General features: G+C 45.0%; 1 protein-coding gene across 2 annotated transcripts in view; it reads left to right on the forward strand.

The window, feature by feature from the left end:
- The window catches only part of PTPRT (protein tyrosine phosphatase receptor type T), an 889,034-nt gene that overhangs the window by 325,742 nt on the left and 535,351 nt on the right, over window positions 1-27,941 (forward strand). For both annotated transcript variants that reach the window (XM_019484632.2, XM_059733217.1), the window contains exon 3: window positions 16,190-16,461. In XM_019484632.2, coding sequence (XP_019340177.1) covers window positions 16,190-16,461 — 272 coding nt within the window. The remainder of the gene's footprint in view (window positions 1-16,189; window positions 16,462-27,941) is intronic.

The following is a 27,941-nucleotide window of genomic DNA, read 5'->3' on the forward strand; positions in this document are numbered from 1 at the left end:
TGATTTTCCCCTTGCTATTATAAAAGTGATAGAAATTCTAAAAAGTGTATCAGTTAACTTTGAATTCACAGTGTATCAGTTAACTTTGTTCCCCCAGTTGTAGAGGAACAGATTGATGAGTATGTGAAAAAGATGCATGAGACAGAAAAAGTAAAAAGAGCATCCTATAGCAGTTTCATCATTTGCTAAAGTGTGTTCTTTTCATTATCCAATGAGATGGCATCTCGGTTCATTGATTCGTCAGCAGGATTACCCATTATTGTTATGACCGTGAGCCCTAACAAGATGTGAGCAAACGGTGTAGAATGTGGTGCAAGCAGAAAGAGTATGAGTGGTTTGTCTCCGTTACTGGGGCAGGTTTAGGTTACACTTCTTTGATATAGAAAAATATTCTTTAAATTCAGCTTCTGTCTCTATGGTTGACCTCTTGTTTAGTCATCAGATAAATTTGCATAAATAAAGATGAATTTCTAGGCTTCATTAAGGGGTGGAGAACAATTGGTTGGGTTGGGTAAGAACTTTCAAGGGAAGAGCCACTGGTGCAATACAAGCCCACTGTTGTTTATAGACATTGGTCCAAAACATTGCTGTTTAATATTTTTACATAAACCCAGGCTGCTAGAATGACAATTATTTTTTCTTCTCTGCATATTCTTCTGCTAACTACATATTCTCTTCTATTGTAATTCCCCCTTAGAATATCAGTGCTAACATTTTCCCTAAATATTCAGATTATATAATCTGTTTAATCAAAAAGAGTTTTTTAATGAGATTTCAAGTTATCATAGCTGCTTTTGTATCCTGCTTTCACATCAGAAATGCTAATGCTACACAAGTTGGCTAATGAAGCAGGACAAACTTGGTACCTTTGCAGGTTCTCTGTCCACAGTTTCTCCTTTAGTTTGTCAGTGAGGTGTATTGATATTTATCTTTAGAACAATTTGGAGCAAAACTCTTTCTGTAACCCTCTGCACACAGCTCCCACTGGCGCTAATGTAAAGCAAATTCATGTTTTCAAGGGTCAGATTTTTCCTTTACAAGGACATTCCCCACTTGATCGTTGCTTTCAAGGTGCAAGAAATTAGATTTTTTCAGTCAAGTATTTAACAGCATTCCTTTCTAAGTCCACATTCATTCTTTAATGACTGTAACAATTTCACTTTTTAAGCAGCATGGTTATTCAAAGCCAGTGGTGAAACATCAATTGAGGTCTGTCTGGTAATCGCAATGGGTTCTTGGTGGCTCATTTCTTCAGCTGTCATTTGTCAGAACACACTCATGTAATCTTAATGAACAACGTGCAAAGCCATTAAAAACTCAATTATGGCTTTCTTTTTACTGCAGACGTGAGAAAATGCAATCATAAAGTGCTGATGTGTAAACACAATAGCCACCATCTGCTACAGAGTAGCATTTCAGCTCCGAAAAGAGGATATATGTTGCAGATGTATCAATAATAGGAGGCTTATCAAGGCATCATTATGCACCAAAGGGAAAAAATGGAAATTTATGGCTAGCTAGAGAGCACTTCATGGTTTAATTCCCCAATTTTCAGTGGTATGTTCAATAACTATGTGAGAGTGTCGTTTTATGTTCCCCGTTATTGTAGTGGATTTTTAAAAATGAATTTATTTACTGCCTTTCCTTCCTCATTGTTCCTGATGGCTCTGAACATAACAGGTTCACCCTTTGATTTTCAGGAAGCTGGCAGTAACAGCAAGATATTAATTAAGCTAACCTGTTGATCAAAGAACTCTAAATTAAGTTGACCTAATATTCAAAATGTTTTAATAGACATATACTCCATTGTCCAATAAATATAAAGGCATACATTTTTGTACTGAACAGATAACTTTTTCAGTGCCTATTTTAAAATATTTTAACTTTCCTGATAAAAGTAAGCAAGCCAGCAATAGGGGTATGTGGTAGGGACAGGGTCCCAGCTCCTGCCATGCTCCCGTGGAAACAGCAAAGGAACTCACCCATCTGGTTCTGGACAGGCAGTGCAGCTCAAGAGCCCATGCTTCAGGGATCCGGCACTGATTGGCCCATGGCAGGCAGTGGGCAGTTTAAAGGGAGGATGCTGAGGGAAGTTTGGTGTTTGGCATCCCCAGGAAGAAACCTGAGTGGAGGCAGCAGGTAGGAGAAGGAACCTGGAGGGGCAGCCCAGCATGCAGGATCCTCGGGAGCTGCAGAGAATGAGACAAGCCTGAAAGAGATAAGTAACCAGCGAAAAGGGAGGAGGGGAAGGACAAGAGACCCAGTCCTCACAGAAGCCCAGGTTGGTCATCCAGGGAAAGAATCCCTGTGGGAAGCAGTTGGGCCAGCCTGTTGAGGAAGGAGGGAAAGAGAGTGAATGAAAGTGGACTGGTTTGCTTTGGCAAGTAGGGACAGAGGTGACCCTGGGGCTGCCAGCATGATGAATGGAGCATGGACATCCTTCTGGTGAGTGAAAAGCCAGCCAGGGACACACTGCCAATGGCACAATAGACCGGGCGGGGGGGAAGAGACCCAAGAGAGGTACCGGTTAATTTTGAGTTAGAAACCAATAGAGTGAGAAATGACCAAGCTAGGGGTCCTACCTTTGATTTAAATCTCTCTGCAGTAAGGAGAACTAATAGCAAGAAAAGGGAAGGGTAAGAATCCTTAGTCCATCCATTTGATTTGAGGTAAAGAAAAGGGGGAAGGAAACTACAAACCCCAAAAAGGATAACTGAAGAGGACTGAGGCAGAGGCCTCAGAACCTGCAAGGGAAGAACTCCAAGGGATCTCAGAGAGATAAAGCTTCTTTGATTTGAGTATAATATTCATAGAGTAATGGGGCTGAGGAGGAACCAGGATGAGCTACAGTGAGCTGAAGTTCTGAAAGAGAGAGACAGAGGCCTGGACTGTGTCCATTCACCATCCATGGAGAACAGTGAACACCCACCTGAGAGGAAAGGGGCAGGTTATATGGGAGGTTGGAGCCCTGCTGAAAATTCATGAACAGATCGGACAGATGTGCAAGCCAAAACATCCATCCTCCAAGACATAAATTCCATCATGGCATGGCAGGAAAGTGTAGGTGGATACTTTGTGGTCTGAATAACTCAGTGTGGTTCCAAGGTGAGAGAATATGATATTCTTACAGTGGTGCATTGGCCAAGAACCCTGAGAACTGGGACTAAGGCCAGGAGAGTGATTCAGCATGGATGTGGATCCAGGGGCAGTGGGCCTCATCCCACCCCAAGATTGGCAGCAAACCCTTGGCTTAGTAATCCAGTTGCTGCAAGCACAACAGGCTCAGATGGAAGAACTCGGTAGGGTGAGAACTAAAAAGGCCAACACTCACATGATGCTCCTGATGTAACAACAGAAACCGAGTGAGAAGATCGAGGCTCAGCAGGCAGCAGTGATTCATGCCACTGAGGGGCTAAAACTGCTGAAGATAATGGCAAAAGATGATGTGGAAGCTTATTTAGAATCCTTTCAGAGGGTGGCTGTGTTGACAGGGTGGAACAAGGCCTGGTGGGCTGGCCAATTGGCACCCTTACTAATAAGCCCTGCCCAAGCAGCCTAGAGCGTTGTCAAGATATGAGGCCATGGATTATGGAAAGGGGAAGGCACCATCCTGTACTGGCCAGAAATTTCCCTGAAATATTACTGGCAGCAATTCCAGGCCAAAAAGAGAAGGAAAGAAAATTAACCCAGACTTCTAGCATAGCTCCTGAATGATCTGATCAACAGATGGATTAAGCCCAAAGGCAAGACCCTAAACAAAGTCCTAGAGATTTTTACACTGGAGCAGTTTATGGAAGACCTAGAGGAAGACATGCAAAGATGGGTGTGAAGACATCAACCTCGTATCTTGGAGGAAGTCTTACAACTGGCGGAGGCCTTCACTGCCATGGAAGGAGGAACCAGAAAAAGAAGACCCATCAAGACAGGACTGCCCTCATTAAACAGGTGGAGAGAACCACCACTCCAATGATGAAAGGTGAGGCCTCTTCAGGCCCATCCTGGACATTCAGACAGTTAGAACCATGGGAACACATCTGCTACAGATGCGGGACCCCTGTGCTTATCAGCTGGTATTGTCTCCAGTGGATGAATGAGTCGTGGATAGGGGAAGAGACCCTAAGGAGTCAACTGGAGCAGTCTCAAGAGAATACTTATGAAATGATGGACTTCAGTTTCGGACACCAGAAGAAGATTGCAGGAGTCCCAAAGCCAATGGTAGATGCCAAGATTGGTCCCATGATCATCCCTACTGTTATCAATTCAGGGTGTGCCAAGATGATGTTAAAGGCTGGTGTAGTGTCCTCACAACTGAGAACAGAGGATACCCCAGTTAGCATGCTATGCATGCACAGGGAATCCTATACGTATCCAAGACAGTGCTTCCTTTTGGCAATCATGGGGAGGACAGAAGAGCTGGCTATAGGGATTGCCCAAAATCTGCCCTGCCCTGTACTGCTGGGCCAGGACTGGCCCTACTTCCCTGAAGTGCTTGACCAGCCTATGGACAGAAGATGGGTGATTTACTCCAGGAAAGGCAGGGAAGGGCCACTGGAATAGGTTGACAGGCAATGAGCCTGACCCTGCAGAGGTAGAGGGACCACCAGAGGGGCTAGATATGGATAAGATCATTGGAGAAGGATATTTCCAAGAACAAGAAGAGGAACCAATGTTCCACCACATGTATGAAGATAGAATAGAAAAATAGAAGGCCACCTGGACCTGGCCCAAGGTTATCCCCATTTCAAGGTAAGGGATGGGATCCTCTATCAAATCAAGCAGGGACAGCTAGAAGGGGAGGAGATGGCTCAGATCTTAGTACCTCAGAAGTACCAATAAGCACTATTGCATACTGTCCATACACTCCCCATTGGGGAACACCTCACAAGGGATAGGATGACAGCCTAAGTTCTACAAAGGGTGTACTGGCTGGCCGTAAACAAGCAGGTTGAATGCTTCTGCCAGATATGTCCTAAGTGTCAGAAGGTATCTGATGTCATGCCCCTGACTGTCCCATTGGTCCCCATGCCCCTGAGAAACACCATTTGAGAGAGTAGCCTTAGATATTGTGGGCTGTTTTCCAAAAAGCACAGCAGGATACTAATATGTGCTAGTCTTCATTGACTATTCCACCTGGTATCCAGAGACTATTCCCCTAAGGTCAATCAATGCCCTGAAGGTGGCAGAAGAGCTAATCCAATGGATCTCAAGGATGGGGATGCTGAGGGACTTAATGACTGACCAGAAAACAAATTTCATATCCAGGGTTCTAAGAGGGGTATGTGCAACTTCAGGAATGAGGCATTTGTGCACATGTATTTATCACCCTCAGACAGATGGGCTTGTAGAACTCTTCAATAGGATACTGCAGGGCATGATACATGCATGTATTCAAGAGGACTTAAGGAAATGGGACTTACTAATCCTACCACTATTGTTTGCCATCAGGGAGGTCCCTCAGGCCTTGACAGGATGCTCTCCCTTTGAGTTGATGTATGGCCATTGGCTTTGGGGACTCCTAGACCTTGTATGCAAGGGTTGGTGAGGAGATGAACAAACAAACACTAAGATCCCACAATATGTGAGGAAGTTATGGGAGAAGTTAGACCAAGTGAGACAGAATGTTTGGAAAGGGCTACAAGAGAGCCAGACCCATCAAAAGGAGCAGTACAATAGGAGGACAAAAGAGAGGGGATGCCAGGTAAGGGACCAAGTATTGGTACTCCTGCCTGATAATGAGAGTAAACTACTCTCCAGGTGGCAAGGGCCTTTCTGGATAGTAAGAAAAGTCGGCCCAGTGAATTACAATGTCAAACAACCCAGACGGAGGAATCCATGCCAGATTTATCAAGTAAACCTCCTAAAGAAATAGGTGGAGCCCAAAGGTGGCTAATGAGTCCACTGCCCGACATGATGGAGTTAGGTCTGGAGTGGAATGGAGGGAAGTCCAAGAGAGAGGAGAAAGTTCCAAACATGGGGGAACAGTTCACAAGGCCCAAATGGGACAAGCTGCAGTAGCTGATGCATGAGTTCAAAGACATGTTTATTGAGGTGCCAAGAAAAGCATGAGGGGTAGAGCATAGAATTATGACCTCCCCAGCCCCAGGTTGTGTAGTTTGTGAGCACTGGAGGCACTTACCCCAACACCCATATGAGCCAGTGCGAGCAGAATTAGACCAGATGCAGAAAAGGGAGACCATTGAGGAGTGTTGGAGTCCTTTGAGGAGTCCAATAAGGATTGAACCGAAGTACCATCTGACTATGTATTGACTTTAAAAAGGTAAACTCTGTGCCTACTTTTTAAGGTGATCCCCCCATCTAAGTATTTTGGGTGGAGGTTGTGTGGCAGGGATGGCCTCTGCCACATTCCTGTGGAAACAGCCCTGCAGGTGAGGGAACTCACCTGTCCAGGTTTGGACACGCAGCATGGCTCAGGTAGCTGGGACAACACAGCTGCTGGCAGTCCTGGGAGTGTGGGAACCCCTGCTGCAGGGAACCAGCCCTGATTGGCCCACAGCAGACAGTGGCCAGTTTAAAGGGAGGATGCTGAGGGAACTTTGGTGTCTGGCATCCCCAGAACCAGATCAAATGGACATGCAAGCCAAAAATCTATCTTCCCAGACATAAATTCCATCAAGTCGTGGCAGATGAGTGTAGGGGGATACCTTGAGGTCCGAATAATTCAGTGTGGTTCCAAGGCTAGAGGATATGACACGCTCACAGGGTAGTTATGATTTTTATTTTTCAAAAAAAAATATACAATGATTATAGTAAAGACAGCTGGCCAGTTTTACCTAGGATACTTTGTTTCTATTCATGGTTTTACACCATCGGAGTTTTATTTACTGATATGAAAAGCAAAGTGACTTGCATCTGTGATGTCACTTCCCTCTCCAGTTCTGTGACCAAGAGGGGAAAAAAAAGGGTTGTTGAAATGGGAAGATTATAGCTCTGCAATGCTGAACAGTCATTCACACAAGTAACCCTATAGATTCAAAAGACATTCTATTAATTACAGTACACTAGGGGTTCTCAAACTGTGAATTGCAAACCCCTGGGGAGTCGCAAGCAACTTAAAAGGGGGCCGCAAACTTCCCAGGGGGTATGCACGGTGGCATGAGGAAGTGGCACATGGCAGCAGTGCCTGCCACATGCGAGCTCCCTTTCCCTGCCACTACCATCTAGCATTCGGGGTTATGGTATCACAACGTTTGAGAATCCCTGCAGTACACCATTCCTTGTAAAGCAGTTATCAGATTCTAGTCCATGGTAATTAGAGGGTTTTTGTTGGGGGTGGGGATTCAAGGGAAAGTGCACTTAAAATAGAATGTAGCACCTTTTGAAATGTTACTTGGTTCTAGTGTGAGTGGGTTTCACGGTCTTGGATTTACCACTGAATGTTGTAGTTTGAACCCAATTTACCTTTGTTGTGGATGATTCTCTTAGGTTAGAGAAAGGATGTGAAATATACAGCCGAGCCCTGCTGTCCATCCAGCCAGGCTACTAGCAGGGCACAGGAAATTCGTGGGTATGGCTACCACAAAATTTGGGGACCTTTGAGCCCCCTGGCCATGGCCCTCAGTGGTGAGTTTGGCTTGCTGCTGTTGCCCCCATATCCACTTCCATTACCACCCTTCTCACTGCTGGCAGACCCCTGCCCCTGAATCTACTACTGTCTCTGTGTCCTTTGCTGCCTCCAGACCTCTTGCCACTGCTGCTGCTACATTCACTGCTGCAGTGGCCATGGCAGCCACCCCTATACCCCAGGCTGAATCCATCCTGTAAGGAGCTTCACGGTCTGGATCTGACCAGGGACCGCAGGTGACTTTGACACCCCTGGGTTAAAAGAAACCTTTGACTGTGTAGCCTTGATTCCAGACTGTAGGGCATCCTTTCAACAACACTGGCTGAAGTCATGCCTTGATGTGACATTTACTGCAGAGCTAATTAGTCTACTCCCCAGTAAACATCTTGTTTAGTTGTGCCCACTGTGTGCTTACTGTAGAATATAAGCAGTACGATGTAAATAGGAAGTTATCTAACTGTGGATAGTGTGGTCCTTAAAACTTGCCAGTTGCCTTCAGCAAATATTATTTTAATAATTTCATTGCACAGTTTAATATGAATCAAAGATCTTAATTTTCCACAGAGGTTATGCCAGCCACTGTGTATATACACACTCCAGAGTAGTTCTAAAATTCTCAGCAGCTGCACAAAAAGCCATCGCTATAGTTTTCTTTTTTTATTTGTGGAAAATTGTTTCTTTGTGCAGACACATAAAAGGCATATAGAAGATGGCTCTTAATACTTTAAAGTTGAAATAAATCTTAAAAATTTGTATCACTTTAGTGCTTGTGTAGACAATGTAGAGTGGGTATAGTAAGGTAAGTGCATTAAGGTAAGTACAAACACAAAAACACAAAATCATTTCTTTGGACCAGGTGATAACTTGCTATCTAAATACACGTGTTTGATAAAAGCTAGGAAGGGTGCAGAGAAGTCAGTTAATTTACTCAAGGTCATGACTGGTCAGCAATACTGCAAATGCCCAGGTTTCATGGGTCCCCACCCCTTCCCATAACCACAGGACACATAGTCTTTCCCTGCAGAGAAGCTTTGCTTTGTCTTCACTAGAATATTTTCTGTGGCAGTCTGTGCTTGCCTTTCTAAGACTGGTACCTGGCAAATTCACAAGGTGTCTTCATCATGTATTGTACTTCTTCTTAAAACGTCACTAAGATGCTACAGGCAATGCATTTCAGAGCAATTACTGTACTACACTCTGGTGGAGAAAATATACTACTGTTATTAGCATTTATATGGTAGCTTTCATTCAAGGATCTTGGTAGGAGGGTAAGTATCAAGTCTTCATTTTATTTATGGGAAAAACAAGGCAGAGTGCATGTACTGTCAGAGATCAAACAAGTGAATGGCATAACCTGGATTAGAAGTGTCATCTGGCTCCATCTCAGTTTCTAAACCACAAAACCACACTGTCTCTCTTAGCGTATCAGTCTTATGTCTTCTGACAATAGACAAGACTAAGTCAGAAGGTTTGTATCCAGCTTTAAATTCCCCCAAACTGTATTGTTTGGGTGGGAGTTTTAAAGGCATGGTATTAACTTAATTCAGTTCTCAGTGAAATTAAGCTTGAGTTCTGTTACAAGTTAAATAGGCAGTAAGTAAGGATCAGCAATTAAGTTTTTGAATTCAGAGCTCAGATTTGTGAACATCCCCATTTCAATTTTGAAATTTGTTTCATGTCCATTTCTACTTTGAATATCTCAATGTGTATAATGGAATTGCTGGAAAGCCTCTACTTGTTACTTTTCTTATTGGTTAGTGACTTTTCCCAGCTTTTCTTCTACTGTAGCTGAATTTTCCAGTGCCTCAGGAGTTTGCTTAGTATAAAAGTATATAATATAAAGGACTGACTTCCTTCCATATCTGTGCCTCCTGATCCTTTATAAAACATACATGTCATGTGAACATGGGGGGAAAAGAGTTTGTAGGTAGAAGCTGCTAGTACCCATTGCTATATTTATATAATATATGGCTGTTCACTGGACAGAATTGATCAAAATGTTTATCTGGCTCATTTGTGTGTCTTTCACACTCCTGCAGTATGGATTAGAAAGGGAAAGGGAATGTCAAAAGGTAAGAAGTGAGCCTAGCCTTCCAAATTCAATCTTCTGTGAACTGCCAGAGAGAAATACATTTGTAGCATGACTTGGCAGCAGCACTGGAACTGAGAATGTCAAGAGGGCTGTATTTGATTAAAAATTATCATGCCTGGCTGCTAAAAAACAAAATTCCCGCCTCCTTGAATATTTTTTCACAAATTTTTCTACATGTGTCTGTGCACAAACAGAGGCAGATCTCTTAAATGGAATTGACTCAAATAGCTCTTGTAATTACTTTTGTTATTGCTCAAGTTTGTCACCCTAGTGCATCTGAGCAGGGATGGTTGAGACACAGTGGGTACAATTGCATGTACACTTTACTGCAGAGCTGACTAATTAGCTCTATAGTAAAGCATCAGTGTCTATATGTGCGCTTCCACATGAGCGCGCAGGTGCTTCTTGCCCCACCTCAAACCCCTTTGAGGTGGGGCAACAGGCACGTGCGGGAACAAAAAAATGTTCCCCGTGCTGCAAGTTTGCAGTACAGGGAGAAAAGTAGACACCTGGATATCCCCAGGGGTCTAAAAATAGCGACATTTAAAAAAGCAGTGCAGGGCATGGTCCCCGGCCGTGCCCTGAGGCAACCGGAGACTGGGTCCTCCATAGACACGCTCTGGCTGCCAGAGCGTCTCTATGGTTGCCCCTTGCCCTGGTGCTGAAACATGCGGCCAGCCAGGCCATGTGTTTCACCACCAGGACTCCGGTGCCGGTAAGTAAGGGGTTGGGGGGGCTGGAGGAGGGGGGAAGGGACTGTGGGGGGGACCTCTGACAGGCCCGCCCACTCCCCCAGCCCCCCACCCCTGCCAGCCCCCCAGAGGCCCCTGACCCCTGCCAGGACTGGCTCTTCCCCCCACCAGCCCCCCAAGGCCCCTGAGTATTGCTGGGGATGGCCCCTCCCCCCTGAGCCCTGTTGGGGCCAGTCCCTCTCCCCGCCAGTCCCTCCCCCCCAAGCCCTGCTGGGGCTGGCCCCTCCCCCTGCCAGCCCCCCCCCCAAGCCTTGCTGGGGCTGCCCCCTCCCCCCTGCCAGTCCCCCAACCCCTCCCCTGTCTGGCACCATCCCTCCAAACCCCCCCATCCCTGCCCCACCATATTTAAAAATAAAAAAACAAAAAATTCCCGAACTTACAAGCAGTTGTAGGTGCCATGTAGCTGACTGGGGCCCCACCTGCACAGTGTGGGGCAGTGTGACAGCCCCAGTGGCCCCAGCCTGAGCCCTCCTGCCCCTCTTCTGTCCTGTGCTGCTTGGGGGCTCTGCCAGAAGGCCCCAGAGCCCCTACCACCCCTGCTTCTAAGGTAAGCAGAGGCTTTTTTCCCATTTTTTTCTGTTCTTTTTCTGGGCTTTTTTTTAAGTGATGGTACCTGGGGTTGTGGGGGTAGCCTTGGGGGCCTGGGGGTGCCAGTTGAGAGGTGGGGCTGTGTGGGGAAGCCATTGGGGGGGTCTGGGGGAGTGAGGGGTGGGACTAGGGGGGCAGTCATTGGGGGGCTGCAGCAGCTGGTGGGGGCTGGGGCCAGGTGGGGCAGCAATCAGGGGGGTTGGGGGGGCATGTGGGCCTTGCAGGGGGGGTGGTATCCCGTGCAGGGGCCATTTGGCCTCTGTTGGGGGGCTGTACCCTTGTGTGGGGGATGAACCCCCTGTTGGGGGGCCATACCCCTTGCGATAGTGCCAAACCCCCTGTTGGGGGTCTGAATCCCTTTTGGGAGGCTGAACCTGTTTTGGGGGCTGACCCACCTTTTGGAGAGCTGAACCCTTTGTGTGGGGGACAAACCCCCTGTTGGGGATCTGAACCCCCTGTTGGGGGGTATATCCCTTGTGTGCGGGCTGAACCACCTGTTGGGGGGGGTCTAGCCCTTGTGTGGGGGCTGAACCCTCTGTTGAGGGACCAAACCACTTGTGTAGGGGCTGAACCCCATGTTGGGGAGCCATAGACCTTATGTGGGGGACCAACCCCTTGTGTAGGGGGCCATTGCCCCGTGGGAGGGCAGCAAAATATGTATTCGTGAATTCATGGAACCTGTATTTAAAGTTCACTTTATTATTATGATAAGAGACTTGCTTTAACACTGTAGATACATCAATAAAACACTGTCCAACTGATCGCTGTCTCTGTCTTACACTCTCTCTCTCTCTCTCTCTCTCTCTCTTTACAGTGGTCTTTTGTTTTACTTGTGGAGGAACATGGATTTGGGGGTATTTTACAGAGTGACTTTGGGATTGTTTTTATCAGGGATTTTTTAGTTTTCCAATAGGGAACACCAGAATTCCTGCTAGGGAGGCCAGTGGCAGGACCCTTCCTGCTCAGAGCTGGCACCTTAGACCCTTCTGGCTGTGGCTGACCTCCTGACCAAATGGGGCCAGGAGGACATGCTTTGACAGTTCAAAGCAGGCCACTACACCCAGAACATCTTCCAGGTGATAGCTGCCCAGATGGCTGGGCAGGGGGCACACATGGCAGTAGCGCCGCACAAAGGCCAACCCTGCAACCGCAGTCCACTGGCAGCTGACCCAGAGGGGAAGATGCCTCTACTGGCTCTGCAGTCACCATCTGAGTCTGGCAGGTGCATAGCAGGTTGAGCCAGGCAGCAGCCCCCACTGCCAGACTGCTGCAGTGGGTAGAGGGTGCAGGGAACTCTCAGGGCTGCTTCAGCAATCCAGCTGGCACAAGGGTAGTGTCCCCAGGTACCAAATGGCTGGATCCCAGAAGCTCCTGAGAGCTAGTAGCCCTGAGCTTTTTATACTGCTAGGGCCAGCACAAGGGAAGCTTTTTATACTGCTGGGGACACCACAGGTGCTGGCCCCGGGCTCTAGCTCCCCTTGGCAGAAGATCCGGGAGGAGCCAGGTAGGGTTATTTTGCCCCTAGTGGCACAATATGCTCTACAACAAAGTGCATGTCCGAGCACGTGCTCTGAGGCAAAGAGGCCCGGTTCAAATTTGCACCGCTTCTATTTGAGCTACTGCAAGTGCACGTGCTTGCATGTGTGGATGCGCCCCATGTGTGCTCATATTAGGGCACAGTAAATTAATTAGCTCTGCTTTAGGATAGTACTATCTGGGACAAGTATTATCTTATATATCCTATGTTGCAGTCATTTAGTGCACCAAAATGTACATGTAGATTGTAATTGGGACTGGCTGGTGCATGAGGGTGCTGCCTGACAGCTAGCCCTGCAGTGTAGCAACCTCATGTCCTGATAGCCATTCTCCTTCCTGTCACCACTACCTAGAGTCTGAGGTTGCCCCCTTGGCCCCCAGCCAGCCCAGGGTTGCTCTGCCCTGGTTCAAACAGCTGCAGTCCCAGGCATACATGAAGATGCTATGCCCAGGAGCAGCTGAACCCAATGTAAACTGTGCTGGAATTTATTGCTACATGCTAATTACACATATAGGTGCACTCAGTCTGCATTAAAATAACTGCCTGGCTGTTTGTGTTCCAGACTATGGGTTCTTCATTACCTATGGCCATCGGGAATATGATGCAATTTTCAGAGTTAACAGACTCATGAATTTGCTTCTTTTCATTTCACCATTTTTACTTTACCTGCTGCTTGTCATGTTCCTTCCTTTAGCTTTTCTTGCTATATTATTTCTATTTGGGTTGTCACTGTTAACACTACCATTGTAATTCTTCTGGACTGTGCCATATGAGAGGTGGTTTAGAAGCTTACAATGCAGGCAAGCTTTATCAATACTTTGGATAGTGTAAGTTGGCCACTTTGTAGAACTGTGGCACAGTACCTTTAGACCTTGTTACACCTTATACCAGGAATGGGCAAAATATGGCCCACAGGCCAGATCTGGCCCACCAGGACATTCTTTCTGGTCTGTGTGGCCCTGAAAAAAATAGAAAATTAATTATTTTCTTCCTGTGGCTTCCTGTCAAAGATAATAAGGTGCCAGGGGCAGCAGGACCCAGGAGAGCCGATTGCAGGCAGCAACAGCAAGGCCCACCTGGCCCTGCCCTACCTCCAGTCCACAACTGGAAGCTTCTGCCTAGCAGAGGCTTCTGGCCTGGTAACTCTGGAGCTGTTCCCTGCCTCTCTCCACCCAAACAGGAGTGGGGTGGAGAAGGAAGGGAAGTGACAAAGGAAAGACAAAGGCAGCAGGCGGGGGTGAGGGAGGAAGGAAGTGGCAGTGGGCAGGAGTGCAGGGTCTTGAGGCCAGGGCCAGCTGGGAACTACAGGGGCTGGGTTGGTTCCTGCTGTGTTCTACATTCTCAGCACTGAAGCCAGGAGCTGCATGCTGCCCACCAGGATGGCCAGCTCTGTGCCCTCTCCCACATGCCACATCCACACACATTGACACACACATGTACATACAGCTCCACATACACACATCCACAGCAACCAAAAAAACCCTGTAGCCACCCACCCATGCCCCCACACCTCCCCACAACATACAAGAGTAAGACTTCATTTTGAGCTATTATGCAGTCACCTCTATATACACAACAAAACACACACAAATCAGAACAAAAAAAAATTGGAAATAAAATATATATTTTAGTACACAATTTAGTTTGGGTTTTTTTTCTGAGTTGGAAGATGTTACTTTTAAACTACCAATTGCCAAATCAAAGAGCAGGACTTTATAAAGGGGGATAAGGCAAGGTACCGTTTTTATTGATTACATGAGTTAGACAGAAGTTTGGACACACCATTCATTCATACAAACACACACAAATCATCATACACATTATTACACACAGGCATACACATACACAAAACGACCTTTCCATCTGCACGTGCGCCAGATATAGTCATCAGCAGTAGTTGCTCAATATCAGCCCAGGGTGGCCAACCCTGGCCTTATTGAGTAGATGATGATGTTTTGAAGATTGCAGCTTGGAGCAGAGTGAACAGATGCTTCTGCACTCCAGTGAAACAGCAGTAGAGAAAAGACTCACCCAACTTGGCATTTTCAAAGTCTTCTTTTATAAAAATTGGCATCGTTCGTTTCAGTGCTTTGGGGTTTTTCCATACCCAGCTTCTGTTTTTGCAGTTGTTCTTCTTTTGTCTTCAGCTTATCTCAGCCTTAAAGTGTTCTTGCTGCCCATCTGGCAGAATGAGTGCATTCCTTCTCTTCATTATCTTTTTTATGCCCTAGGCCTAAAAGAAATTCTTCAGCCATTCATTAATTAGTTCACTAACTGGTAACTTACATTTGGTGCCTTGTTGCTTACATAAATGGTTAAATCTTCTTCTCCCATCTCTATGCCATTCTTTCACCATGCACCCTTTTACACACACATACATAAAGGCTATGCAAAGTTCATTCACTTATGTCAAGCAAAAAAATACAAAATAAAGTTTTCAAGTTGCTTACAGAACAAAACTAACATGGTTACATTTAACTATTATTACATGCTAAGTTAACATCAGCTACATTAGTTCAGTTCCTGCTACAAAGATGGTAACCTCCCCCTTCCCTCGCCCCGGGTTATTTCCAGGGCAAGGAGAGGGATGTCCAGTGGCAAAGGTCCGGGGTTAGGGGCAGGATTTCCAATCTCAAGTTGGTGACGAGGGGGCGGGGTACTGGTTCAGGGGCTGGGCTACCTTTGTGGCCCTCGACAGCTCACCAAAACTTGTTGAGCAGCCCTCCAGCCAAAATAATTGCCCGCCCCTGCCTTACACTGAGCCACACAAATGCTACTTAGAGCCATCACACGCTTAGTTTAGAAACCTTCCCTGACTGTCCCCCACCTACACAACCAACTTGCCACTAGAGGCCTGGTGAGCATAGGCAGGACTAGAAGCTGTAGCTGTGAATTGCCACTAGAGGGCTAGTGGCTCAAGATAGGCTTCTATCCCTCCTCTATGGGCAGGGTTATGAGAGATCCTGGGATAGTGGAACACTTCAACTTGTGTAGCAAATCTGTGGCCTCTCGTTAAATGGAACAGGAGATAAGTAGTGCAGATTCTAAATAATCCTGTCCTGGAGTGGCATAATTTTGAGCTGCATAATGAGTGCTTAGACCAACTTTAAAGTGTTAACGTGCAGATAATCCAAGTGTTAAGAGCTGCATTAGCCACCCAAAAAGTGTTAAGAGCTGTGTGAGCTACCCAAATTACTGTGTAACAAGGCCCTGTAATGCCAGCTTGGAATCTGGCCCATTACATTGTTTTTATTGTGGACATGACATCAGTGAAGAAAGGTATACTGCATGAAATTCAGACCAAAAAGATGTGTTTGAGCTGATAATGACTATTGCTGCCAGATGATTATATGATAATTCTGATAGAATAAAACTTAAAAATAAGAATAAGAACTCTTTATGAAGCTGTTAGCAGGACCAAAATCTACTTCTATCTTTTCCCTGTAATTGTTTTGTCTTTCCTTTCTGTCATGTCAGCACTAATGTAAAATAGCAGTCTTGAAATCCTTGAGATTAACCATTTCTTTTCTGATTGATGGGGGATCATGTAGAACCATTGACTCTTCTGATAGAATTGTTCTGAAAATACACCAAAAAGTGTTTCTCTTCCCTTTTCATTTTCCCCTCAATATCTGTAGGTTCCTTCATGATGGTGAACAGCTCGGGACGGGCATCTGGGCAGAAAGCTCACTTGCTGTTGCCTACCTTGAAGGAAAACGACACTCACTGTATCGACTTTCATTACTACCTGTCCAGTAGAGACCGTTCAAGTCCTGGCTCTCTGAATGTCTACGTGAAGGTTAACGGTGGACCTCAGGGCAACCCCATCTGGAATGTGTCGGGGATTGTTACAGAAGGCTGGGTGAAAGCAGAGCTTGCTATCAGCACATTCTGGCCACATTTTTATCAGGTATGGAATTGTTGTATTTTCCTCATCCTCCCCCAAATGTTTGCTCTGTTGCCAAGTTTGAGCCTGGGTTATCATTAACTAGTGCTGGCTCTGAAAGAACTACATCTTTTTCACCTGTCCAGTATCAGAGTGCATGTTGTAATTTATCATGAGCTCATAGGCTGCTGACAAACATGAACAACCCCCTCCCCGCCCCCCAAGTGTTTACTTTCAGCTCAGCATGCCCCCAACCTGAGCACAGCACATGCCCAGAAGAGGAACTGCATCAGTTTGACCCAGCTCCCCCAGCGTCTATGTAGATCACATGCTTCAGCAGGGCTTTTTGGCATTTTTGTCTAACCAGCTGTTAGATAACTCCACCCCCACCCCAATGTCTGTCAGCTCCCTTAGTGGTGAAAGGACTGAGGAGCTTCCAAGAAAAAGGTAGTCCAGCTGTCTGATGAAGAGGCTAGGGGACAAGATTCTTGTGTTTTAGCTGGTCACTTTTGGAACATATTGGATTCAGTGCTTGCCTCCACTTCCCCATCTATGGGTAACACTACCTATCTATATGGTGCTGTGCCATTTTCATTTATGGTTGACAAGGTTTGAAATACTTTTGTGAATAGACCTGTAGAAGTGCAACAAAGTTAATTTTAGAAATTGGTTTGTTTGTGTTGATTTTTTTACAAAGGGAAGATTTAGACCTGTTAGTGTATTCCTTTTCTCAACATATTACGTGCTAGAGGGCTTTCAACTCCACAACAAAGAACATTTAGAGCCAAACTGCCAGAAGGTTAAGGCATGTTTCTCTATCCTGAAAATATGCATATTAAAACATTTATCCTGGCATATACCATGGCTTTGGGTAATAGGATGGCATGTGGCTGGCTAGGTATTTAATCAATTACCTGCATAAACTTGCCCATTATATACCCCAGCTTGATTACATGAACAAGGGTACTTGATATGTGTTTGCATTGGCCTCCTACAATTTTTGAAAGCTTGATTATAGTTATTATGTCTCTTTTTGTTTTCTCTCTTTGTTTTATCATTGGTGATAGCACAGTTTTGCTTGTGCTACTTAGGAGATATTCCTGAATCACCCCTTTCCTTAGTTTTAGAACAGTCCTCTCCTTTGCATCAACCTTTGTCTTTGCCTGCAAGTTAAGGTCAGAGCTGCATAATATGGAAGCAGTACCAACTTCTATCAAATCAATAATCCTGGTAGTTCAAGAGCCTAGGTATCTTCTGTGTTTGGAGGGTACTAAGGGTGTTCAAAATGAGCCCTATTCAGATCAGATTCAGCCCAAATCAGGTACAGTGATTCGATTCATCGATTCATATCACTGTCCCCAGTTTCATTCAGCTGAATCCGAATCTGAAGATTTGATGCTGATTTGGAGAATCAGCGGGGCCTCCCGCATGCTTGGTGGCAAACCCAGAAGTGGACTGGAAGTACTTCCAGTCCACTTCTGGGTCCACCAGGAAGTGCGCAGGGGGGTCCCCATGCTTCCCCCCCAGCTCGACAATTGGCTGCGAGGAGACCCTGGGTGCCCCCTCAGATCCAGGCGGCACCAGTCACTAAGCCAGGAGGGTACAGGGGTGTGGGGGCCCAGCATACTCTCTGGTGGACTTGGAAGTGGACCAGAAGTGCTTCTGGTCCACTTCTGGGTCTGCTTCTCAGCACGCTGGGCACTCCCTCCCCCGCACTCCTATGGGATGCTCCATCCACCCCAGCATCGCAGCATTCACGAGCTGCCCAGTACCTTGAACTATATAGAAAAGACATTTAAAGCTGTGTCTATGTCCGAATCACTGAATCTTTCCAAATCTCTCCAAATCAATTCAAAGGGTTCTGGTTTGATTTGCAGAGATTAAAGGGTCTCCTGGTTCGGATTTGGAGATTTGGGGATTCAGCCATGAAATCAGGCAGAATCTCCGCCAAATCGAATCAGTGACTGAAGCTTCATACAGCCCTAGAGGGCACACTGATTGAAAGTTATACTGTTTAAATTACAGTGGGCACATCTACACATGCAATTAATGTACCTGCATTTTCTCAGCAGAAAATTCAGGTTCATTAAACTGTGCCCTCACATGCATCTGAACATGCACCTGTTGGGAGCAAATTTACTCCCATTGAGAGCAGTTCCATCTAGATGCATAGATTCATAGATTGTAGGGCTGGAAGAGACCTTGGAAGATCATCGGGTCCAGCCCCCTGCACCAGGCAGGAAAGGCAACTGGGGTCAGGTAACCCCAGCAAGGTGACCATCCAGTTTCCTCTTGAATATTTCCAGGGTAGGCGATTGCACCACCTCTGGAGGGAGCATATTCCACAGTTTGGACTGTGAAGATGTTTTTCCTAATGTTGAGCCTGAAATGGTCTTCAAGGAGTTTGTGACCATTACTCCTGGTTTTCCCCAAGGGTGCCCTGGTGAACAGTTGTTCACCAAGCCCTTGATATACATCCCTGATGTAGCAGTAAGCTACTACCAAGTACCCTCTCATCCTTCTCTTTTCCAGGCTGAAGAGTCCCAGGTTCCGATCTGGCCATCTTGCCAGCCTGTCTAGGTCCACCTGTCTCTGCAGCCTATCTTCAAGCGTGACCACGCTTTCTCATAACTTGGTGTCATCCATGAACTTGGCCAGTGAGCTCTTCACCCCCACCTCCAAATCATTGATGAAGATGTTGAATAGTACTGGACCAAACACTGACTCCTGCAGGACACCACTGGTCACTTCTTGCCAAAATTACATAGATCCATTCATTAGAACTTTCTGGGTCCTATCCCATAGCCAGCTTCCTACCCACCTAACTGTCTCACAGTTAAGCCCATAATCCTCCAATTTTCTCATGAGGACATGATCAAAAGCTTTTTGGAAGTCAAGGTATACAATGTCAACCTCCTCTCTTATCCAGGTGGGAAGTTACCTGATCATAAAGGGAGATGAGATTAGTAAGACAAGACCTGCCTGCGATGAAGCCAAACTAGCTGTTGTTGAGAATCCTACCTTCTGCAAGCCTATCGCACATTGACTCCTTAATGAATTTTTCCAGCATTTTCCCTGGGATAGAAGTTAGGCTAATTGGCCTATAGTTAACTGGGTCCTCCCTCGTCCCATTCTTAAAGATGGGCACAACAGTGGCCTTCTTCCAGTCCTCAGTGACCTCTCCAGAGTGGCATGAGTTTTTGGAAGAGTTTTGCCAGGGTTTTCATGATGACTTTGGCCAGGTCCTTCAGCACTCTCGGATGAAGTTCATCTGGTCCTGCTGACTTATAAATGTCTAATTTTTTTAATTGATCACACACCAGTTCTATGGCAATAGTAGGAAGGCGGTCATTTGTGTCATGACCCAAAGGTATGATTTTGTGTGTGCTTCGGCACTAGAATTATCCCCGTGGGATTACAGCTTCATTGCACGGTGGAGTTTTGCTGCATAGAGAACCCGCATGCAAGGGAAAAGTTCCCACCACTTTGCAGCTGTCTTTGCAGGGTGCATTTCTCAAGTTGCGACAGAAATGCACTATGCAAAGGAGTTCCCGCCACTCGTATGCAAATTTGTTCCCCGCTATTGGCTAGTTCTAAATTATTCCCACGTGGCGGCTAGCAATTGGCCTGCTAGACATATAAGAGGCTTGAGCGGTTTCCACCCAAGCCAAGGAGGACTCCACATCGATCTCGTGGGGACTCTGGGTACACAGCAGGGCAATAGAAACCTTGTGTGAGATCCAGAGGAGTTTGGCGGCCTGATCCACCGCCCACCTCTTCCCATCTTTGAACGAAAAATTATAAGACGTATCTATGAGTTTCCATTTCGGTGGCACGCTTGTCCAGGACATCCGGAGTTCTGTTTGTGTGGAGCCTAGTAAACTCCACGTGATTGTTCGTGTTCTTTTTGTTTGTAACCACAACTCAAGCAAGTTTTCCAGCCTGCACCGCGACCATCCTGGTGTAAGTAAACAATCTTAAAATCTACCATTACGCGTCTGTGCCTAATTCTAGCTCGGTGCCCGCCCTCTCCGAACTGGCGTGCCCAGGCTGCCGGCCACAGCCCGCGTGCAGCGTGACAAGGGCCGCGGATTCGCACCCGGCCCACACAATTTGTACCCTGCTCATTCTGTACCCTGTCTGGTATGATTTTCACCTTGGCCCGGTGAAATACTGATGCAAAGTAGTCATTCAGGAGATTAGTTTTTTTCCTGAGCGTTGGTAACCAGCTGCCCTGAGTTGTTGAGCAATGGCCCTACACTCCCATTTGTTTTCCTCCTGTTCCCTACATACCTAAAGAAGGACTTCTTGTTCTCCTTGATTCTGTTGCTAATTTTAGTTCAGTCACTGCCTTGGCTTTTCTAATCTGATCTCTACAAGTGCGGGCCATTGCTGTATAGGGCTGCTCCTTCCCTGGTTTGCCCCTCTGCAGGGGGATCTCTAGGCTCCCTTGGGTGTCAGCCCTAGGCTGGCAGGGGGTAAGAAGGCTGGTCCCAGTCTCTGCAGGGCAGGAGACAGTTGTCCTAGCTCCTGGGCAGGTGCCTGCCAGCTGTATGGCGATCAGGACAGCAAAAAGGTAGGTCTAATCAGGACGGGTCCTGATTTCCAAATGGCTGGCAGGTAGCATCCCACCAAGCCGAGACAACTCTCCCTGTTCCCTGGGCCCCTACTGACTGGGAGCAATTTGCATGGCACAAATTGCTAATTTGCTTCTGGCCAGTATCTACATGTGCACTTCAGTGCTTTAGTTTAATGTGCCAATTTCTATTACCTGTATCTACAGGTACTAGAAAACAGCTCGTTAAAATAATGTGCTGCACGGTAATTGCTGTGCACATGTAGACAGTGACACTTTACTATGTATTATATTAGTCTATTATGCAGTAAAGCGTCTCATATAAATGCACCCAATTAGTGCCAAGGTCGGTAGTTTCTATGATGTAGGCAATGACCACAAACTAAGGCAGAATTGATTTGCACTTTATAGAGTAACCAAAGTAGATTTATTAGCACAAGCTTTTCTGGGCTGGAGCTTACTTCGTCAGGTGTTTTAATGAGCTTCAGCCCATGGAAGTTTGTACAGATCTACCCTGTCTCCTACTTCACTTCAGACTAACACAGCTAACTACGGGCATATGTACATGTGCTCTGGTGTGGTGGGCTGGGGCATTTTAATTAGAGTGGATTTTGGAAGCTGCTCTAATTAAAATGGCCGCAGCATCTTGTGTATTCAGCATCCCATGTTTCAAAATGGTGGTGGGGGTGTTTTAACTAAAGCTCGTTTGATGAATGTTAGTTAAAAACCCCTGTTGCCATTTTGAAATGTGGGGATGCTGAATACATGAGATGCTGCGGCACGCTGGAACGTTCTGATTAGAATGTGCCAACAGACTTGATTAATTGAGTCTGCTCTGCCGCATTCTAATCAGAACAAGTCGGAGCACTTGTATAGGTGCCCAGTGTCTCTAAGAAGACCAAGGCCAGCAAACCCATTTCATCCTAGCCTAATCTTGATTAGGCTATTTGGAAATAAGACCAAGCCCTGCCCCTCAGGTTCTGATTGCTGACTGCTAGGCAGGGATGTTGATGCAGAGAATACTCAAGTACTTAACCGTAGATTATGAAGAACTTTATATTATAGTATTAAATGTAAACTGTATCCTTTCATCTTCCAGCATTCAATGAAAATTGCAGGTGCTGTAGGCATAAAAGTGGACAATTGTACCATAGGGAGAAAGTGAATGGTTTCATTTTTCAGCTGTTGAGGTATCAGGAGCTATTTCACTCAATTAGGAACTTGCTACCATAACTGAACCTCGATGTGACCCTTTTTTACAGGCAGGAGCACACTCACTCGGGAACATCCCCCCTCAAGTGCTGCTGTCCTGTTACTCACACTTCCCAGTACCAAAAAAACAGGAAGGATTTAGTAAAATCCACTGCAGGTTTCTTTATTTTCTGTCAGCAGCACATCATCAACTGTTAATCAGGTGTTTTTCAAGTGATATGAAACAGTCAATAGCCTGGCTGATGTTAGATGTTGGAAAGGCTGATTGAATCCAAATGGGAATGGAATTTTATAGCCATCATCATCTCAGCAGCCTTCCCCTCGCAAACTGGCCTCACTTAGCTAAGATTTTAACAGCAAGAGAACTATTTTTATGCAGCAGATGAATTTTGCATATTCAGATACAGATGGAATCTCTCTCTCCTGGAAGGCATCAGTAGAGAAACTGGGAGAGGTGTGCTAAAAGATGTGTTAGCTCAGAGGAACTTTTTTTTCAGGGGGTGGAAGTCTACCAACCTTGTAAGAGCTGAAAGTCTGCTGGCTGTTAGATCAGGGAGAAGCTGTGTTGCATGCAAAGGAACCATTTGTATATGATTTATACACTGGCTCTGATCGGACACTTCAGGGGTTAAGCAAAGTTTAACCTGTTTAAAAACATGTAAGCCACACTTTGGGCTCTTGCTGACTTTCAGGTGTTGATTATACTTGTAAGTGTAAACAGTGGCAAAGTTGAAGCTTTCAAGTTTTCACTTATATTTTATAATATTTAATTTTTGCAGTCACCTGTTTGTTTCCCCAAGCATGTGGCCTTTTATAAACTCCTTCCTATGCACTTCCTTGGTTTTAAATGCAGCAGTCTATGAAATATGGACTCCCCTTAATTATTTTTAAATGCCATGCAGGACACTTTTACTGTTCTAGCCAAGAAGAAAATGAGTGGCAAGGAATTTCATGCCACACATGGTAGGAAACAGGAAAAAAATCATCAGATGCTGATCACGGAAGAACAAGTGAGGCAGGAATTTCTGTAGAGGAGGCTATGCAAAAGGCAGATAACATTCTTCTCCTGAGTAGACAGACAACAACAGATGGAAACAAGTTTTTTTTGTTCTTTTAATAACTGGATATGATGTTTTAAAAAATCTGAACCATAATGGAATGCTTTGATGTATTGTCTTGTGGGGTTGGGGACATCAGCAGAATACAGAGAACAGCACAGAGGGGCAAAAAAGATGATTGGCCCCTTTGCTACACAGGAGACATTTAAGTGAAAGTGTTGTTTTGTGAGCAGAAGCAAATTTGTCATTTTTCTTGAAACCACATTAAAGTTCCCATTATTGATCTGTGTTACTAAAATGCACAGAGTCTCTATTTAATGTACCCCAGACAGAGATGACCTGAGGAGAGTACGGGGCCCAGGGCAAATCAGCCTGTGCAGGGCCCTGCCCCCGGATGCGAGGAAGCTGGTGGCAGATTCGGCAGTGGGGGGTGCGGGGATAGAGTGCTGGCCAGGAAGCCGGCAGCAGTACAGAGTTGCCGTGGCTGCTTTGCACAGTGCTATGGAGCCCCCTGAAGTGCGGGGTCTGATTTGTCCCTCCCCACCCCCAGGATGGCCCTGACCCCAGGACCCAGCTGTGCTTGGTGCTATACAAATGCTGAAAAAAAGATAATCCTTGCCCCAAGGGGTTTACAGTTTAGTAAAAGGTAGAGCATGTCTGCATTTCCTCAGGGTCATCAACTAAAAGACGGTACCATTTACTTATACATAAAGCCAGAACATTACAGTGTATGCACAGTATTGCATTGCAACGTGAAGATGATTACTCCCAGGCATAGATTACCTAGAGAGGTTGTAGGATCTCCATCAGCGGAAAGGTTTAAATATAGGTTAAGCAGACATCTATCTGAGACAGGTTTGAGAGAGATGATCCTGCTTTGAGCAAGAGGGTGGATTAAATGACTTCTGGAAGTCATTTTCAGCCTTATCTTTCTGTGAGTCTATGATTTTATGATTGTACTCCTTGACCATATATATTTGGAAATAAGTCAAGAAAAAGTGAATTTTCCATTTCAATACTGGACTATGGATTACTCCTTGTAGATATGTGCTGCAAACCAAATATTTATTAGCGCAGATTAAGGAAACAATTTCAAATGTGTGGTCCCACTTTATGTTAGTCTCAGATATACATAGTACTTTGAGTTTTCCAAATGGTGGACTTGGAGTGATTGAAAATAGACCAAGTTACATAGTCTCCAAGTATGGTAAGTATTTTATAAACACATAAAAATAAGACTGTTCACCACAAAGTGGCCACACTCTAGAACTGAACCTCTCAAGTCTAGATCCACTCCTTTTGCATGGTCTTTTCCAGCCTGCTGGCCTCTAGCAGGTGTCCAATAAATTCAGGAGAAATAATGATCTGCAACCCTATTTGGCCATTTCAACAGTAACTTAAATACAACTTCCTCCATTTCAGTATCGCTTGTTCCCTTCTAGTCAAAACCACTTGTGTTTTCTGCTTTTGTATATAGGTTTCCTTGTGATTGTCCCACTTCTGATCAAACTTCCATTCTTTTAGGGTGGCCTTTAAGCCCTTCAGCCTTATATCACTAATTCACTAGTCACTTGTCTTACAAACTGTCTGCAGCAGCTGGCTTAGGAAACAGTGGGATTTCTGGATCTTGCTGTATTCTGTCAGCAACTAAAGAAAAATTTGAGGGAGGTTTGTAGGCTTATGCAGAGGAAGGGAAAAAAAAGAATCAAACACATTGTCTAATTAAGTCTTGTTGAAGACCTAATGGAACATTGTGGCTAAAATGGCAGTATTCTGGATACCTTGATGCAAAGGATCCTCCTTCGTATTTCAAAAGTGTTGGACAACTGAAGGAAAAAAAAATACATACACCCGAAACATGGAATCCACATCAAATGTTGATTACAGAATGACATGGAATCCACCTCAGATGAGATTCTTCAGATTATCTTAATGATCAAAGGCATTACAGTTCCACATCACTATATTCTGCGTTTAAAAATCCCAAACTAAAAAATATGTTTTAAAAAATATTGGAATTGTATCTGAACTTTGTATGAAGCTTCCACAACTAGTCAAAGCTTTTATTAGGGTGGGTGGTTAGGGGGCTGGGACACATGGTTTATGAGAAGAGGCTGAGGGAACTGGGTTTATTTAGTCTGTTGAAGAGAAGACTGAGAAGGGATTTGTTAGCAGCCTTTAATTATGTGAAAGGTGGTTTCAAAGAGGATGGAGCTAAATTGTTCTTAATGGTGATAGATGACAGAACAAGGAGCAATGGTTTAAAATTGCAACAAGGGAGGTTTAGGTTGGATATTAGGAAAAAGCTTCTCACTAGGAGGGTGGTGAGGCACTGGAACAGGTTACCTAGAGAGGTAATGGAATCTGCATCCTTGGAAGTTTTAAGGCCTGGGTGAACAAAACCCTGGCTGGGATGATCTAGTTGGGGATGGTCCTGCTTTGAGTAGGAGGCTGGACTAGATGACTCCCAAGGTCCTTTCCAACCCTAATTGTCTATGATTCTATAATTCTAAATAGTAGATATCTGAATAGTAATAACTAAGCCAGTTTCAAGAGGTCAGGTTTGCAGCACTGGAAGTCCTGCAGAAGTTTCATATAACTTGTCCAGATATAAAAGCATTCTGCCAAGACATATTTCATACTTGGATTCCCAGCCTGAATATGTTTTCAGCATAGTGAGGAAAATCCACAAAAGGGCTGGGAGAAAGTTTACACACATATTCACTGAATTACTGCTTGCCATAAAGATGAACTAAGACTCAGAATAAACCAAGAGCAGTAATGGGGTCTGCCAGAAAGAACTAGTATGATGTATAGCAAGAAACATTATTGATCTGCACCTTAAGAAAACTCTTGTACTACAACAGATGAGCCCAGCTACTTTGCTAACACAGACATTGATTGTATATAGAAGCAGTAGACTGTAAGTGTTGTTTACTGGAATGGAAACCTGAAATGGCTTGTATTTTATTATTCTCAGGGGTATTAAAATGTTCCTAAAGTGTAAAGCTTTGCATTTTGTCAATTTAAATGTGCAGCTTTGAGCAGTTTGTTCAAAATAAAAATAGTATTAAAGTCCAGATCTACAGCTCTTACATGGAATAGGGAGTCCTATTGGAACTAAATATAAGTAAAGAAAATATAATATTGAGATTATAGAATTGGATTTTATGTGAGTCTCAATTCCTTTTTTTTTCTGGATCATCATTGGGCTCCAATTCTTTGCCTGCCAAGAAATCTGTTATACTGCTATGATGATGTTTTGTAGGCTGTGGGGATGTTTTGGCAAGGTAAAGGGAAAAGGACATTCTGGAGACCTTGGCCCATGGAAAGAAGAAAGAGCATGATGAATGTAGTGCGAGGCAAGTTCCAAAAAGAGGTCTTAACTGCACTAAAGGTTTCCTTCATGCTACTCTGCAAATTCATAACTGTAAGAGAAATGGGTGCAGAACACTGAGCAGAGGATGGAATACGTGAAGGTGAGTGTCCATTAACTATCTCACTTAGTAGTTTTTGCTCTGAGCCGACTGCCTTGAGTCAGCAAGGTGTGGTGTACTAACAACAATTGTCTTGGCCTACTTGCCATTGGATTAAGGTCCCATCCTGATAAAAGAAATCATGCATAGGCATCTTCCATGAAAATGGCTTTTGCAGCACAATTTTCAAGCCCTTTGATGACCAGCTAGTGATGATGGGAGCAGGATTGTGAGGTCTGGAAACACTTAATCATGAACTGACACAAAGTTGGCATTTAGAAGAAGATCACGTAGCACTTGGATGAGGCAGGAGTGTGATTTGGCAGCTCTAACTATGACTGAGCAGCACTCTTCAGGATCCACTCTGCTCAACCTACATGGGGAAGAGGCTAGAAACAGTGCCCTAAAATAGTCTGTCTACCTTCTTCCTGACTGGACAATTATGTAGTGGAATTTACTGTAGTTGAAATCAATAAAGATACACAATCAGTTCTGGGACCTGGAACATCAGGACCCTCGTAAACTATCCTATTACTGAATGCCAAGAGTACCACACCACTATTGTGGCTCGTGAACTCAGGTGGCACAACATCAGTGCCACTGCATTGAGTGAGACCCAGTAAGTGGGCATCTCAAAGAACATGGAGGTATCTATACCTTTTTCTGGAAGGGAAAATAGGAAGAATACCAGATTCACAGACTTGGCTTTGCCATCAAGAATGAACTCATAAACCAACTCAATGAGTTCCCTATCAGAATTACTGAGCGTTTCATGCCTGCCCATCTTTAACTGGTGGGGAGGCAATATGCCACTGTCATCAGTGCATATGCCCCAACTCTTGATGCCACCTATAGCACCAAGGAGTAAATTTATGCAAACCTTCCTTGACCAAGTCTTTTCTGACATGCCAGAGAGAGACAGACATATTACTCTCAGTGATTTCAAAACCATAATTAGAAGGAACTTGAACCTCTGGAATGGAACCATCAGCAAAGAAAGAGTAGGAAAGGTAAACTTCACTGGCGTGCCCCTCTTAACCAAACGTGAAGAACATGGACTCACCATCACCAACACCCTGTTTTTCCAGAACAACAGGCACAAGACATTATGGCATACCAAGGATCTAAGCATTGGCACCCAATTGACTCCATCATTGTTTTACCTGGGATCACAAAGTTAAA

This window comes from Alligator mississippiensis, chromosome 9 (assembly GCF_030867095.1).
Source record: "Alligator mississippiensis isolate rAllMis1 chromosome 9, rAllMis1, whole genome shotgun sequence".
NCBI lineage: Eukaryota > Metazoa > Chordata > Crocodylia > Alligatoridae > Alligator > Alligator mississippiensis.